Genomic DNA, 17,693 nt, shown 5'->3' on the forward strand with positions numbered 1-17,693 from the left:
AAAAGGTACGCCGAGCACCCCGGTTCTTTGTTTTTTTATGCCCCCCCCCCCCCCCTTGGGGCGACTGTTCGGGAAAGGAGCCCGCGCTCGTCCTCCTCTTCTCGGGGAGGGACGTATAGACCGAGAGAGATAGCGGAGGAAATCGATCCTAGTGCAATAGCAGAGGTCTCGGTTTGAAATTGTTCTCTAAACACCAGTAGTTCTTTGGTCATTTTGCGTTACCATGTCTCTTTGGACGTTCTCTCTGGTGCCCAGACTACCGACGGCGGTGGTTGAAGTGATTTCTTCCTACAAGTGGAGTGGAGTGGAGTTTCTTCCTCTGAATTCATTGTCAATAACAGGACAGACGCATGAAAAACTTACGTCATTTTGCTTTTTACAATAAATCATCGCATAAATTATAAATTCACGTGTCTGTCCGCTTATTAACCACCCTCCAAAGTGAGTATTACATGTAAAAATAACATCAACTCGGAAAAAAATCCGAGTTCTAGATGGGATTTCAACTCACGACCCTCCTTGATCTAGCCGGACGCTGAATTGACAATAAAATAAACCGCCTTTTGACAATGAAAATTAGCCAATGAGCGCAGGAGAATTGCTGCAGTTATTGTGAAATTAACAAATTGACGTCAGTTTTTTACGCGTCTGTCCTCTTATTGATGATAAATTGCGTCTTAACATCGTCAAAGTGGCTGTTGAACCACGAGCCGCAGGAGGTGAGTGGTTCCGGAGTAAACTTTGACAATGTTATGACGATATTTATCATCAATACGAGGACAGACGCATAAAAAACTGACGTCAATTTGTTTTTTACAATAACAAGACCCCAAAATGGTCAAATGCCGGGAATAGGTGAGGGGAGAAGACGACGTAAACTTGCCGTAAACAAAGATAAGTGAATTTTATTCAAAATGACGCGAACATTGTCGATAGCTTTTCTCGCTATTTCATTGGCTACTTAAAAAGTCCATAAAATCTCATTGGTTTAAAAGCTGACAGTTTGACAGCTGAGAGTTGAACTTGAAAGCTTGCATAAATTAAAATTTTATCCATCTGTACTCTTCTAGATGATAAAAATTAGCCAATCAGCGCGCGAGAAATTAGACAGTTTTGTAAAATTCGCTTTTCTTCTGACTTCACTTTCATTGGCCATTGTATCTTGAAGATTCTCCGAAGACACTTTCATGTTGGAAGGTGTAAAGTTTGAGCCATGCACCAGGCCTAAGAACTTATTACAAACGAGTGAGACCCGGGGGGGGGGACTCCCATAGAGGTACCAAGATCCTGTTTTGTGGACGAAGTTTGAATTTTTTGTCCCCCCTAAGAGGTATCAATTCTAAAACAATGCATAAACTGACACTTTCATAATTTTCGATAGCGATACGGACGATTGCATCGAATACCTTCCACTTGTAAAGTTGTTTGTAAAATATCTACCGTCATTTTTTTGGGGGGGGGGGGGGGGGGGCTCAATACCCTAAAAGGCCTCGAAGGCTCCCGCTGTGGACCTTCCCTAAGAGGTACCAAAATCGCTTTTATTAACCCCTAAAAGGTACGACGAGAACCCCCGTCCTTTTTAATTCATTTGGGAGTCTCCCCCCGTCAAGATAGACATTATCAAAATCACGTTTCACAACGAATTCAACAAATATTTCTCATTTCACGAATTATTATTCTTGACAATTAAGGTTCCCAGTTATGTTGCCAGAGAGACAAATAAAACTAACCATTTCACGGCTCACGGGACTAATGAAAGAAGGCAATTCATAGAGATAACGAAAATATTTGCAAACTAATTTAGCCATTTCACAAAGTTAAAAATAAATCAATTAACACGCCACGGACAACCAAGTATATAAAACTTTGTTCAATAAGTGGCTTGCTTCCTTCAATTCCAAAGATCGACGCAACTAATTCTTCCGTTATTTTTGTCCACCCACTATTATTTCTTAAACCATTCCAGTTATTTGAAGAATTTCATATAAATAATCGGTGACAATTGGGTCCACCTAGAGCCAATTACGACACGTGGGAAAAACAGTTCCCACTGTGTTGTTTAGTAAACTCTAGTTGCCATGGTGAACACTTGATCCGTGCGTATTTTAGGGTTCATACCTCAAAATAATGACCTCAGTAAAGAGACAATAGGTACCGTGTAGAGAATTCGAAATTTGTACGCGTGATCACACATTCTTTTGCTTCTCAAGTTTGCCGAAAGCTCTCTTCTTTTGGGAAACGTTGATTTACACTGATGTCTATGCAGTGAGTATCAAAATACAAGAGAAATTTTCGGTCATTTGTTGAGATTCACGAAGTCACGACAGTTGTAATTGCTAACAAATTGCGTGACATACACGAAGTCCGTGACAGCCAGTATTTGTAATCCTTAAATGCGTCAAATTTTTCTGTTCTGATTTGAAGAAGCGTATTTGCATAGTTACGTCAACTTCGAAGTATCGTAGAGGAAATATCAACAAAGAATTCACGATCTCAAATGCGTCAGACCCGTTTCGCATTTGTCACGCAACCTGAAACAAAAGAAGGGAGGTTTCTTTGATTGAAATGGAATATCGTTTCGGAAATGTTTTAAAATCGTTCCAGAAAAGTAATTTTGTCTGGGTATAATATAGTATATATGTCAATCTCTTGATTTCATGTGTCAGATTCCTGTTCAGACTTACTGCTATCAAAGTGATCGGATGTAAAATGCGTCTAAAGAAAATTTCGATGGATTTATATCTGGGGCTATTCTTAGAACACCAATCTGTCCAATGACAAGCTTCGTTATAAGCAGATACGAAACAGGTATGCGAAGAATGTTGCTTAGACTAACCTAGAAAACATGAATTATAATTAGCCAAGCGAAACCAGGGAGGGATTTTAAACCTCGGAAAATTCAGTGATTGGAGAAAGGAAATTTGTTTCGCGTCGATCAACCAGTGAAAATCTACGGAAATTGTCAGAACACGGGTTTATGTATGGCTGATCGAGGATAATACACGAATCACGACTGGTTGAATTCATTGGTGTGTAAAATCAATTGTCTTTTGACCAATCAGAGCAAAGGATTAACCCATGGGATTTACCGCAATGTGGTGTGAGGTCAGCGGTCAATAATAACCGAACCCCCCTATAGGATAAATTGAAGGTGTGGCTTGAATGCTTGGTGATCGACTCTCGGCCATTTCCTGATTTCTGAGTTCATCGGTTCTGGCTCATAGCAAGGGATAGTTTACTTGGATTTGGAAAGGTAGGTTGAAAAATATCACTTATAGAAGACTATGGGATCGGAGATCGTGAACTATTTGAAGGGTTTGAGGGGTTAATCAAGCCATAAGTGTAGTTGATACTTCAGAATGGCAGCGATTCGAACTAACCAGGAGAGCAAATTCTTTACGGTGTAATTTCACAATCCATCCCACCTTCACCCCTAAAGTTAAGCCAAGAAATCCGTATATTGAGATGTTCTTTATTTATTTGTTTTACTTTAAGTGTGATTTTCGATGAGTTTCTCTTTGAAACATAGCGTTCAAACGATGGATGTTGAAGAGTGCGTGCTCTGTAGAGCAACGGGGTGTTATGCTTCAGCAACGCGGTTACATGCCAGTGCTCAATTGGGTTTAGAATTTGCTCTCCTAACCTAGTGTAGTCCGTGACTAGATAAAATGCTGATCGTTACCAGATTTTGTGCGATTACCAGTTTGTTGAGGGTTATTTTGAACCATATTAACAATGTACTCTTGCAAGACGCTTGATATGATCGATCGCGCGCTGGGCTGCACAGTTCCACAAACCGGCGAATTTTAAAAGCGGCCCTTTGGCCTTTCCGAGGTACCGCCTTTTGCCTGTCATTGATAATTTATCTTCGTTTTGTTCGATTCGAGTCAGTAAAACTGAAAATTTGTAATCGTCCTCAGCGCCAAGTTCCCTAACAACATGACGGTTCTTTGAAATTGTCCAAGCTGATCGGCGACATCGAATAAAGTACACAACTTTACGAACACAAACCGTGGTTTTGAGGCGAAAAATAATACCTTCCTCTACCTTGTATTGGTTCACAATAAATAGATTTTCTCGATCTTTGCTCCGCCCTAAGGTCGGCTCTTTGGATAATCGTTTTACGAAACACACTTTGTAAATTTTATTGAATTGTTTTATAGTCGCCTGAAAGTTATTTCTACTTTTATAAGTTTCCTTGCAACGCATTGGAGCTCAGCAAACTGTATTTCTGTAGTTACTTACGAGGAAAACATCAGATTATAATTTGATGGCATGTTTTCTTTAGAGGAATTTTGAAAATAACTGAAAGCTAAATTTAGTATTGAGGGGTCAATTCAGGCCCCATCCAAACTAGGACGGAGAGATTTGAAAATGGGGTTTGCACTCTGAAAACACATCAAATGCTTTTCATCCACACTATGCTGGAGAAGTTGAAAATGCAACAATCACTGGTCATTTTGAATTTAATTTGTGTCTGAGGATAAAACTCGTGCAGGAAATCTCATGATTATCGTGCTGTTATCATTTTTTGGAAAGCACCATTTTCAAAGTGTTTTCCATCCACACTAAAACTCAAGGTCAAGGTTTTCAAATTTCTCTGGTTTTAGGAGTGTTTTCTAAAAGTTCTGTTCTCGTGACGGATTAGTGTGGACAGGCCGTTATTGTGGACAGTAGGCCTTACTATAGAAATAAAGCTATGTTTTCAAGTTTCACTGGTATAGTGTGGACAGAGCCTCAGTGTCTTAAAACCAAAACCAAAGTTATCTCTCTGACCAGTGACAGAAAACAGAAACAATTCAATGAACCACTCTTAATTCAAGGTGAATACATGTAGCTGAATGTGCAAGCGAGTCACGCTTGTTTTGTTTTCATTTCTGATTGGATGACAAAGTTGCACATGTCTTTTTCTAACTCAATCATGTAGTGTAGTAATGCACAACCAATTACTTTTTGACACTCGAGCAAAATCTGCTGTGCTATTCACCTTGGCTGTTTGCGACTTTAATTTTTTTATTTTTGCTGGAAAATGGCTTTTTTTTCTGATGAGAAAGTGAACAGTCACAAAAGATGGATTTTTTTGTGTGGCAAGATAACCAGTTTCGTGGAAGTTGTTACTGGTAGTAGTAGCTGTGTTGTTATGGGCGCAGTTTGAACAACGTTAAGAAAGGTGAGTGTGTGGTTCAGTTTATTGTAATATATTTTACATTTAGATTGAATGCCTCTCTTGAATATTGTTGTAAACCAAGCATTGGTGAATTTTTCTAACTCTTGATTTGTTGACTCTTGTCATACTTCATCACCTGTAGCCATAATTAACAAAGTTGTCAGAATCTATTACCTATCGGCAGTATTCCCTGTTGTTTAGTGTAGCGTAGACGTTTATAGTACAGTGAAAACTCGCTATCTCTATCTCTAAGCAGGGCTCGGAAAAAAGTGCCATCGAGTCATCCAGGACAAGTAGATTTTCCTGCCGGGCAAGTGACTTTTCATTCTCACTTGCCCAGTGTGCAAGGCCCAGGCAAATCGTCTTACAACTTAATAAAAAAAGTAAACTAAGACTTGCCAATGGCAAGCAAACTTTGAGAGCTGCTTGTCTGAAGGGCAAGTTAGAATCAAAGTGTTTTTTAGCCCTGTTTAAGAGAAGGAAAAATAATTTGAAATGTGGGGGGAGGGGGTCAAGATAGCCAACAGTAAGTGAGTGGAAAATTACATTTAAAGGAAAATGATTCGCGTTTGAGATAGCAGAGAGTTGGAGACAACCTGTTTTGAGATGGTGAGGTTTTACTGTAATATTATGCTGTTGCAGCCAGGAGTTTTTTAAGTGTGTTATGGTGTGGTGGAAGCAATTTGCATTCGGAACTGATTGTCCTCTGAAAGCTTTGGACTAACTTAAGTCTTAACACAGCACATGCAACAGAAATTGGTATACATGTGTTGATTTTTTCAGAGAAGTACTTACTTTATATGAAATTTTGAATGGAAACTCTTCAAAATTACTTGCTGAGAATTTTTCTGCCATTGTTTTCACAGAACTGTTCAGGCTAGTGGAATGTATTGGATCAATGCTATATGCAGTAAAACCACAATCACTCCGAAAACCACAAGAGAGCCTGTTTAGATCCATTTTATAGATCAGTTTAGTTCTTCAAGGGAAGGAGTCGCAGTTGATAATGGTTCAGTTTTTATCCTAACTGACACTTTGTAAGAATGTTGAAAGCAAGCTGTAAAATATGCCTACATAAGCTGCAACATTAAGGGAATTTCTTACAGTTTTTAGAGTGCACAATTCCGAAGAAAACAACAGCAATAAGTGAAAACATCTCATTAGTTCGTGAAATTTGAAAAGCATTTAAAAACTTTTGAGAATTTTATCGTCCTTTGGAAGGATTATTTCACTCATTACACAAAGATCAAGAAAAAGGCCAGCTTTAAAAAGTCCTGAACTTTGTGCACATTAACATGTACATACTCTTTATATGTCGGTGGTGTTCTTCTATTTGTAAGCTTGGCAGAAATCACAGAATTAGACCATAAACTCAAAGAAAATCTCTTGCTTTTCACAGAAATTAATTTTGTTTAATACAAAGAACACATTGCATTATATGAACTTTTTTATTAGTCTATCACCAGCAATTAACTAATCTAGCATGTTTGATTGAAACTCTTTGCTGAAATGGATGTAGAAGATTTTTGTATTTGCCAAAAATAAAATTACAATTCACTGAAGTAGTCCAGTGTTATTTTAAACAATTTTCCTTGCTTAACATCTTGTTTGTAGCAAGTAACAGTGGAAAAACTGAACCATGTACTGGAACTTGTTGTTTTCTTTTTTTGAGTGTTTTCAAGAAATTTTAATTTTCTTTGTTTTCTTTCCATGCTGTTTGTGTAGTTTCTTAATTCCAGTTCAGTCCTTAGACATAAACATGAATTTTCATTCCACCCTACAGATTCAATATCCAACATGACAGCCCTAAGGAAAAAGCTGGTCATTGTAGGAGATGGCGCCTGTGGAAAAACTTGCCTTCTCATTGTGTTCTCCAAAGATCAGTTTCCTGAAGTTTATGTGCCCACAGTTTTTGAGAATTACGTGGCCGACATTGAAGTCGATGACAAGACGGTAGAGTTAGCATTATGGGATACAGCAGGACAAGAAGATTATGACAGGCTACGACCTCTCTCCTATCCTGACACTGATGTTATTCTGATGTGCTTCTCCATTGATAGTCCTGACAGTTTAGAGAACATCCCTGAAAAATGGACTCCTGAAGTCAGGCATTTCTGCCCTAGTGTACCAATCATTTTGGTTGGTAACAAGAAAGATCTGAGAAATGATGAAAATGTAAAGAGAGAGTTAGCAAAGATGAAACAAGAGCCTGTTAAATATGAGGAGGGAACTTTAATGTGTGAAAAGATCGATGGTGCTGCTTATTTGGAATGCTCTGCAAAGACAAAGGAGGGAGTGCGAGAGGTATTTATAAAAGCTACAAGAGCAGCTCTTCATAAAAAGAAGGCCAGAAAGAAGGGAAAATGTCATATACTGTAAAATATTTGAACTTGTTCCACAATGTACTTTGCTCTAATAATAGATACCTACTGACTAATGTGAAAATAAAACCACCCATTGTTTTCAGCTTGCGGGTGAATCAGTCTGTTATGACAGAGAATTTCTTTCTTAAAAAAAGAGAGTTCCATAGTCACCATTTATTAATTTGAATCATTAGTATTGTTACATGGCAATACACTGCCCAGCTAGTGTGGCGTATTTCCAATGGTGAAGTTATGTATTCCTGTTATTCTGTTGGTGGCTAGGCAGCAGCTTTATTGTCACTGCGGATGCATAGCTGGGTGTGGGCAGGTAATACATTCATTATTTACTGAGCGTTTTCATAGGTGCCTCATACTAGCTGTGTCCTCATCACATAAAATTTCAGAATAAGGTCCTGGATGCACTAGGCAAATTTTTGTTTATTTTGCAAATATATTTGTCATCAGTTCCATTTTACAATTGCGCACGGTGTTTTCCTTCCTACCAAAATTTTGTCAAGCTGTACCAAACTTCAAAGTCGCCCTCATCCTGCCCTGGAGCAGGACAAATTTTTGTCAAGGGTCAAACTGCCAGATTCTACAATTTAGAGGCGTTAATCTTGACTGAAAATGTGAAGCGAGTAAATTTGATCTTGCTTTTGAGAGTCAATACATTTAGGCAACTTGATACTCATGGCTATCAAACATTTTGGTGTTTTCAAGTGCGTAGGCAATTACCAAATTGAAAATTAGCTGGAGGCAAGATCTATCAACATTTTTGGCAGGGCCAAACAAATCTTGACGAGCTAGTGCGTACAGTACCAAACTGAATATTTATAGTTGAGATTTTTGTCTGTGCAGTAACAATATCTGTGTCCAGAATACAATTCACATTAGTGACAAAAACGTTTTGTAGAATAGTTAATTATACCTGATACTGTTCTGGTACTCTTATCCTGTGTTGTCAAGAATCAGGCATTTCCAATATTTGTAAAAGAAATTGTAGTCACTAATGAATGATGTCGTCAAGTTATACTCCTCCCCCGCCCCCAAGAATTTTGAACCATTACATAGACATTAAATGGTTTTGGAAAACAGAAGTTATAGTAACCAACAAAGTTGCAATTCTTGAATGGTTGAGAATTTTGTGGGGTTTTGGAATAACGTAATAAGTGTAGTTCCAACTTTGGTTCTAGTTTAAAGGTTCTCTGGTATAACAGCCCTTTGAGGGTAATGTGCAGGCTAGTATACTATTTTTTAAAAGTTTGATTTTTGTATGTAACATGTAATGAAGTAAATGCTGTTGTTATGAGGCTGTAATTTGTGAATGAAGATATCCTTTTCCGTTTGACCAATTGAAATAATAAAAAGCGTTATTATTTTGACACTGTTGTACAACTTGTTATTGTTTCATGAGAATTGGAATGAGTGGACAAGGGGGGGGGGGCAGATAGTGGGGAAGGTTTATTTCAATGAATTTTACAATTCAGCGATGCTCAAATATATATTTGGAAGGGATGTTTATCAAAAATGTCTGAGTCCATAGAGAAGTGCTTTCAAAAGATATGAAGTGGGTGCAGCACATATCAAAGAGCAACAAGACAGGCCCAGACAAAGCTTTGAAAACTGCATATGTTATACTTGGTGATTCAGAACAAAATACCTCTGGCCTGGCGCACGCCACTGGTGATCACAGCCCTAAATTTGGCTTCAAATTGCTCTAGCAAAAGTATTTGCAATCTGATCGGGGTAATGTTTAGTCACGAGTTAAGACTATCAAATATCTTTCCCGTGGAAGGATTTGTATTACATTGCAGTGTTACTTGAAAGAAATGAAGCCCATTTAATGCTCCAAAAAGGGGCCGTTTTTGAATATGGCCCGTAACATTTGCTTTCACCAGCGCACCAATCACATTTTCTTAAGTGTTGTACTTTCCACAGCGAGAAAACTTTTTAGTAAGAAGCCAAAACTTATGAGCTCTCTAAACTTAGAAAACAATTTTCCCTAACAGAAGATTCGTACTAGTTTTTGTGCTTAACAGTAAGGCAACACCTTAATGACATCCCAGTTTTCATTGTGAGGCCATTCTATAAATTGTTTCCAGTTTGTTTACTATGGTAAATAAGCGTTAGTAATAGTAATATACCAAATTCATTTAGGGTTAACATCATTTTTTGACAACCATTTAACACTTTGCGCTGTGCCATGGCATGAATTACAGATTTCCTTGCGTGCCATGGCATGAAATTAATGTGCCTTAATCGTGTGCAAGCTGTGCCAAAGCTGTGCCAAAATCGCCGTTAAATTGTGCCAAAGCTGTGCCTATACTGTGCCTGGGCTGTGCCAAAGCTGTGCCTAAGCTGTATTGAAATTTGGCAATGTGTAGTTCCAGAAAATATCCATGCCTCCGACATTGAGCGAATTTCACCTGAGACGCCCCACATACCGGAAATTTCTATCTTCTGAACTCAAAAATACTTCCTCCTCCCAACGCTCTAGAATTTCCAAGAGTATTAGGTAAACCCCCCGTACCTTCTGGAAAAATTCACTCGTGCAAGAAAGTGTGTTAAAGTTCAAGTAATCATCCAAACACTAGGCCATCTGCGTTGTACATCACTGCTGTTTATTTCCGATCAATCGTAACATCTGAAGACACGCACTAAGAAATAATACAACAATTTATTTAAATATGCTTCACGAGTGAAATATAGATAAAAAGGTAACTTGTCCAATTACCTTCCTGTATCATTATGTTCCTTTGTAAACATGGTACAATTTCTGTTGAAAGACCAATAAGCTGAGTCTGGATAAAATTGTCATCATACTTGTTGTGAATGAATCGATAATACATTTGCGAAGAAAGCCAATTTTTACAGCAAAATTACATACAAATGGACAGATTAACAAAAGTCGCTGAAATCATGACAGCATGTCCTTTGCAGTTGTTAGCTTGCAAAGTTACTTTGAATGTCCCACTTACAAGCTCAAATTTTCTTGGTGGAAAAACTTGGTGCACTCAGCGAGTGCTGCGATCTTTACATTGCACGAACTTTACATCGCAAAATTCCCAAATCATGCTTAAACTTTACGTACACTGTACCTTCAAAAAATCGTGCCAAAACCGTGCTTGGTCTGCCTAATTTGAAGCAGAAGTGTTCATTTTTCCTGTACTTCCCAAACAAAGTACTCTTCAGAAATCGCCCTATAATGCATTGCGTGCATGGGGATATGCTCTTAGCACGTCATTTTTTTTCTTAGCGCTTTACATGTATGTATGTACCCAAGAGTCAACTCAAACTGTCAGGACTATCATAAATCCAGGCTTGCTTGAATAACATGTAAAGAATAAGTGAGAGATCAATGCAGTCATCTAGTAGCTAGATAAAATCATCTAGTCATCTAGTTACTTATCATAAATGATAAGTATTAAATCAAATTTAAATGCAGTTTTGGACGATTCTTGTGGAATGTCTTTATGATAATTATGCTAATCAATTATGCTAATTAATGTCCGGACAAATTGACAAGATGTCTGACCAAAATGAAGAATTTTGAAAGGAGACAGGTCCTCTTAAAGAAGAAAAATTATTTCCAGCACTGCAGTCTGTGTGATTCTAATGCCAGAATCTTGGTTGGTTGGGGGAATGACTTAAGTGTGTTACTAAAAGAAACTAATGGAAACTGTGTACTGCAACTCAGGGATTTTAAATATAAACGAAGGAGCAGAAGGAAACCATAAAGTAGGCAGAGCTCTATTGGGTCATGATAAATGAGACTGAGTGAGGAAGAGTGCTGTGGTGGGTTGTCCCCACCTGCAGGGGGGATGGGTTGTCGTCCCTGGAAAATTTACGGGTACAGTGAGGTGCATTGTAGTGCATTTTTAGCACCCAAAGGTGATTTTGTTGGAGGCCATGCCACCTTGCACGTTAATTTAACAAGAGTTCAGAAAAGGCAGCATTGTCTGTTGCCTCCACTTCATCATAGAAAATGTGTGCGTTCAGACAAACCTGATATAGGTATGTTTAATGATGGCAGAATGCCTCCCAAAAATTGCTGTTGCTTTGAAGTTCCAAAGGTTCAAACAATAGACACACTGCCAACTTTTTTACCTGTTCAGTTGTTTCCTCAGAAGGATCAGATCATGATTACCTTGGTGAAACAAAACAGCATATTAATAAACTTTGAGATGAACAAAATAACCACCACAAATGCTTGAAATAGCCGGTGACTTGCACCAGGTGCTGGCTTATTGTGAAAACCCTGCTTCTTGGGCTTGGACTGTTTAGTTTTTCGGCTGCATAGCATTCAGCTGGTTCATGCATAGTGAAGCATTTTGTCTGAAGTGCTGAAACTGCTGAATTAGATGTTAGAAGCAATATAGCTAAATAGTTATTGAATTGAAAGTTAACTGTTTGATTTATTTTGCAGATTGTGGGTTACGACATGACAGCTATTAGGAAAAAGCTGGTTATCGTGGGTGATGGTGCCTGTGGAAAAACATGCCTTCTCATCGTGTTCTCCAAAGATCAGTTTCCTGAAGTTTATGTGCCCACAGTTTTTGAGAATTATGTGGCCGACATAGAAGTCGAAGGCAAGACGGTAGAGTTAGCATTATGGGATACAGCAGGACAAGAAGATTACGACAGGCTACGACCTCTCTCCTATCCCGACACTGATGTTATTCTGATGTGCTTCTCCATTGATAGTCCTGACAGTTTAGAGAACATCCCTGAAAAATGGACTCCGGAAGTTAAGCATTTCTGCCCAAATGTACCGATCATTTTGGTTGGTAACAAGAAAGATCTGAGAAATGATGAAAACACAAAGAGAGAGTTAATAAAGATGAAACAAGAGCCTGTTAAGTTTGAAGAAGCCAAGTCAATTTGTGAAAAGATCAATGGCTATGATTATTTGGAATGCTCTGCTAAAACAAAGGAAGGCGTAAGAGATGTATTTAAAACAGCCACAACAGCTGCACTTCAGACCAAGAAACGGAAAAAGAAGAAGGGATGCAGTATATTGTAAAATGGTTGAACTTGTTCCGCAGAACTTTGCTTTAAATAATGTGATATGCTAGAGCTCACTAACTTACATGGAAGGAACTTCTCCCACTCTGTTTGGGGTGGGCCAATCCAATGTAAAAGAGAACTTCTTTCTGAAACAAAAAGGAGATGTCCTTAGTTATCATTTATTAATTTGAATTATTAGTATTGTTACATGACCATGCACTGTTCTACCTGTATGGCATATTCTGATGGTGAGATTGCATATCATTGTATTTCTATTCGCTGTGAGGCAGCAGGTTTCATTGTAAGTTAGGATACATAGCCAGGTGTGGTGATGCAATGATGTTTATTAATTGACAAGTGTATAAAAAAAACTTGCCTTTCTCTTTGAAGTGAATTAATGTTATTGGCCCTTCTGTGTTTTTGGCCAATAGGCTTTTTGCATGATGTGATCTCTCGGGACGAAATCCAGTTTTTCAGATCACTAAGTATTAACTGGTATGTCGAAAACAACGGAAACTAAGGTTGATTGGTGCAAGATTGGATTGTAAGACTTAAAGGAGCTATGTCACCGCTTGTTGAGTTTGTTTTTTATGATCAATGAAATTGCCTTTGAATTGAATGGAAAGTTTATAAAGGTAGCAAAACATCAATGATAGAGTAATCTAAACAAGAACAAAGAGCATCAAACATAGAGACATTGCAAGCTACAAACTTGGAAAATTAATGCCAATGTGTAATTTGATTTAAGACATAGCTCCTTTATGTTTTTGTGGTGCACCATTGCTGATCTTGTGTCATGAGATCAGGTCATTCAAAGAGCTCATGTGACCTCTCAAGAAATAAGTAGAATATTGAATAACCGACAATGTGTGTAAGTGATTGTCTCTCAGCAACAGATTTTGATTGTCTTTAGCTAGATAAAAACTACTGTTATAAAATAGTTTTTGTAGGAGAATTTTTGTATGTGTTGATGTTCTTCTTGGACTGGAGTGGTTTGAAAATCCGATGTTTCCAGTGTTTGTACAAGAAATAGTATGTGCTAATTATAGCTAGTTTCATCAAAATAATGATATATTTTCTTTGGAGTTTCAGACCTTTTCCAGGGCATAAAAGTTGTTTTCCTCAAGAATGGTGTAGAATTTGGGAGGTTTTGCACATAATAAACTAATGGCTTCACTTATGTGCAGCTCCAAATTTGATTGCTTGGTAAATTTTTAAAACGTTTGATTTGTGTATGTAATATGCAATGTAATAAAATGCTGTTGATTCAAAGGCTGTAATTCGTGAATGGAGATACTCTTTTCGGTTTGTCCAGTAAAGTAATAAAACTTGTTATTTTGAAACGTTGTGAAATCTGGTTTGTACTTACTTTTCAGACAATTCAAGCAAATCAGGGTTTCAATTTGTGGTGCATGTGGTTTTGTCATGATGGGGGATATAATTCATTGTAGGACATATTTTCTGCTGTTTGCTTGCAGCTGGCATTTATTTACTGCTGTTTGCTTGCAGTTAGCATTATTTACTGCTGTTTGCTTGCAGTTAGCATTTACTGCTGTTTGCTTGCGGGTAGCATTTATATACTGTGCTTGCAGTTAGCATTTATTTACTGCTGCTTGCTTGTGGTCAGCATTAATACACTAAATGCTTGTGGTTAGCATTTATAATACTGTTTGCTTGCGGTTAGCATTTAAGGGGTAAAGGGGAATTGTATGCTCACGATGGTTAGGTTTGAAATGATAAGACTGATTTCCTCGGGGCTGGAGACATCTGGATCTTTTTTTGGGGGGGGCGGGGGTGGAGGCGGGTGGGATCGGGAGGGGGTAGGTATTGTTTTTTTGTTTTTTTTTATTCTCTCTAGGTACTTGCAGGGGTTTCATTCCGTTTTCAGAAGGAGAGTAACTGGTTTAATAGGTGGGCGAAGCTTTCTCAACTGAACTTTATAAGAAAAAACGTTTAAAACTCTATCCCTACCGCGGCACCAATTTTGGTTACGCCAGGTGGGCAAAATCTTCCTTAGAGCCGGGCAGTTTGTCCGGTGCCCAGCCATTAATGAAGTCCTTGACTTGTAAATTCTCCAAGGTCGTGGAAAAGTGAGGTGATCTTATTTAGAGTCAGGGAAAAGTGAACATTTTGAAAATAATTTCACACGGTTAATTTATTATTTATACCATTGAAGTCTAAAGGAAACGTTTGGAGTCGCTGTGATGCCAACGATGTTTTTCCTTTACGAAACAAGAAAATTTGTTGAAAAGCGAGAAAGGACGGCTATAAGGGGAGTTAAGAAACAAGGGCGTAACCAGGGGGGACCTGGGGTGCCCTTGACCCCCCCTTTTGTAAGCGCTTTTTAAGCAAACAACCCACAACAGGTGGCGAAAACGCCACGACGATCTGGTGAGTATCCTCACTTTGACACAGTGTAAACCCGCCCCCCCCCCCCCCCTTTTTAAAATCCTGGCTACGCCTCTGAGAAGCCACTCTATCTGACATTTTGCATTTATTTGATTAGAAATTTTATTTTTACCAGCACGCAGCACGCAAGGGTTATTCGTGTGGGACAATCCGCTGGTCGCTGCAAGTGCAGGCCGTATCTTTCGACATTTGCGCCAGCTCTCGCATAACGCAGCAGATTTCTATAACGAACGCCAGAGCAGCAGGGGAGTCTCGGAGGAGAGATACTCAAGCCAACTTTCGGAAACTGGAGAAACTGTCACGACTTCTGAGATACCGAAACCGTTAAGTTGTGATATGGGACATTAGGTTAAGGGCCTGTTTACAAGGAGAGAGGGTTACCCTAGCAAACGGGTTACCCTAGCACTCATACATTTCCTCTTTTTTTCTTCGTCGTGTTTACAAGGCAGCTAGGGTTACCCGGGTAGGCGGGTTACCCTATCTGCGTGCTAGGGTTACCCTGGCAGGCGGGTTAACTTTTTCCCTTGTAAACAGTCCAGAACAGTCCAGGTAGGGTTAACCCGCCTACCCGTGTTAACTTTCTAATTGTTTCCAGACCCTTTGAGTGTAATCGCGCATTAAGTTGTCCCGGGTTGTAGGGTTACCCTTCCTGTAAAAGTTTGCTTGTAAACGCGGGCTATCTTTTGGCCTCCAGCTGTGGTTAACCCGCTTATTAAGGTAACCCCCCCCCCCTCTTTGTAGGTCCTAAGCCCCCAGTCATATGGTCTCGGGTACCCGAGACAACCCTCCCCGTGGGGCAACTTTATCGAGCGTTTATATGTGAAAACGTTGTCCCCGTAGTCCGAGTCAAAGTTGACCCTGCATGATTATTCATAACCCTTCCTGAATATTCAAATGTGCATATGTCTCTCTTTCTTTGAGTTTTCCATGGTCAATCGATCAAAGGGGTTTTGCAGAGTAAATTTTCACTTCTTTGATACGAATTTCTGCTTTAAATCCTAAATTTAGACATTTCGTGACACTCGCCACGCCGAGAATTGTCTCGGTTAGGCGAGCCAAAGTGTTTATATGGAGAAAAGTTGTCCCGCCTGCCAGGGTCACCCTGCCTGCCGAGGCGAGACAACCCGCCCACCCGAGTTGTCTCGCCTCCCGAGACGGGTTCACGATCCTCTTGTAAACGGTTGGTTGAATTTTGCCAAGAAATAAGCTTAAAAGTTACCTCGGCTAGAGTAACTCTGGGGGAGGGTTGTCTCGGGTAACCGAGACCATATAAATGGGGCCTAAGTCTGCAAAAAGTGATGTTAAGAACTGTGTATGTAACGCGCCCTCGATTTCACTCAACCTCGATCCCAGGCTCTCTTCTTTAGCTAAGGGAGGAAAAGGAGAGAGAGACAGTCTGGGATCAAGGTTGGATTTCACCCTGAGTTTTGGCTAATCTTCCTAGCCGGTACATTTTTTGATGTTATCATAAAAAAAGGGGCAATTCGTTCACATATTTCTATGCTCATAACCTGACCGATAGCAATGATGACACAAAACCTTGTACTGAGCGCTTGGTTTGAACGTTTTATGAAGCCATGTCTTTGGTCAAAAAGAGTGTTGACCGAAAAATGTGGCCGATTTGTTGAACGCATGCCAGACCCGCGGTACCGAGGAACACTGTCAAACGTTGTTCATAACAACGACAAACGGAGAGAAGCAGTCTATGTTTGTCTCACAATGAGACAGAGCTTTCGTAATTAATTAGGGCTTCAAGGGAAGGGGGTGTTGGGGCTTTTTTTGAAGACCTTTCGGGGGACGGGAATCCTTGGAGAGCAACACGGCTGGCTTTAGCTGAGAAAGACAGCGCTGAAAAATACAGAACTGAGTGGGGAGCTTATACGCCTCTTTGTCATGGCGTCCCCTCCAACGCAGGGGGAGTGAGTGACGAGCAAAATAATGTGTGCGTCGGAAGATAGAGAGAGGAAGCTATCAAAAAGTTTAAGTCCTGAGAGAATTTTTAGGGGACCTAAGAGCCTTTAAGTGAGACATTCAGTTCTCCTCTAACAAAAATCTACATCTGATTTGATGCAAACACAACGACCCTTTTTCCTTCTCCCTTAAGTTTGAGTAACACGATCTCTGTTGTGAAAAAAGTTCATGATAGAAACGTAAGGTGTAATGGACGAGTAAACGCGAAGGGGGATGCACGGGGAACGTAACAGGGAGCTCACCTGGAACCCATGGGGGAATGCAACGGGATGCGGAACACACGGAGGAGGCGAAAAACATGTGGGGACCCCCTGTGTGGGACAAACGGGATACGTACCCAAGGGGACATTTAGGCAACTCGCAAGGAAATAGCCGAGGGAATCCACCATTTAACGGACGAGCAATCAAATGGGAGAATCTAGAGCGAACATACAGGGCCTCTGGAGGAAGCCTGCCGTTAACTGATCAGTAGAAAAACATGGGTAGTGGAACGAAAAGAATGTATTACAGAGCGCACGCGAAGGAACGCATGGTGGAAGCATGCGCGAGGAACAGATGGGTAACACGCGAGGAAATGTCTGAGGAAACGCACGGGTAAATATGTACAAGCAAAAGAATAAGACAACCCACAAGGACTGACTGCGCGGGGTATAAGGAACTTATTGACTGCGCGGGGTACCAGAAGGGAACTCATCCACGCCTATGGGGAGCACCGGGAATACATGGGGAAAAATTATGGGGGGACATTCAACTTCGTTCTCAGGGCCTTTAATTGG

General features: G+C 39.8%; 1 protein-coding gene and 1 pseudogene across 2 annotated transcripts; both read left to right on the forward strand.

Moving 5' to 3' along the window:
- Positions 1 to 3,151: 3,151 nt before the first annotated feature.
- Positions 3,152 to 8,912, forward strand: LOC110068434 (ras-like GTP-binding protein RHO pseudogene; annotated as a pseudogene). The gene is made up of 2 exons (XR_016203017.1): positions 3,152 to 3,253; positions 6,951 to 8,912. The product of XR_016203017.1 is annotated as a ras-like GTP-binding protein RHO pseudogene (transcript).
- On the forward strand, positions 3,158 to 13,880 carry LOC110068435 (ras-like GTP-binding protein RHO). Its single transcript, XM_089275932.1, has 2 exons — positions 3,158 to 3,253; positions 11,957 to 13,880. Exon 2 carries the CDS (start codon positions 11,972 to 11,974, stop codon positions 12,551 to 12,553), a length of 582 nt encoding a protein of 193 aa, XP_089132058.1. The 5' UTR covers positions 3,158 to 3,253; positions 11,957 to 11,971; the 3' UTR covers positions 12,554 to 13,880.
- Positions 13,881 to 17,693: the final 3,813 nt, after the last annotated feature.

This window comes from Orbicella faveolata, unplaced genomic scaffold, assembly GCF_042242905.1.
Source record: "Orbicella faveolata isolate gen_17 unplaced genomic scaffold, um_ofav_v1 contig_4, whole genome shotgun sequence".
Lineage (NCBI taxonomy): Eukaryota > Metazoa > Cnidaria > Anthozoa > Scleractinia > Merulinidae > Orbicella > Orbicella faveolata.

Coding starts and splice junctions, on each gene's coding strand:
- LOC110068435 (XM_089275932.1), top strand. CDS start 11,972: ATGACAGCTATTAGGAAAAAGCTGGTTATCGTGGGTGATGGTGCCTGT.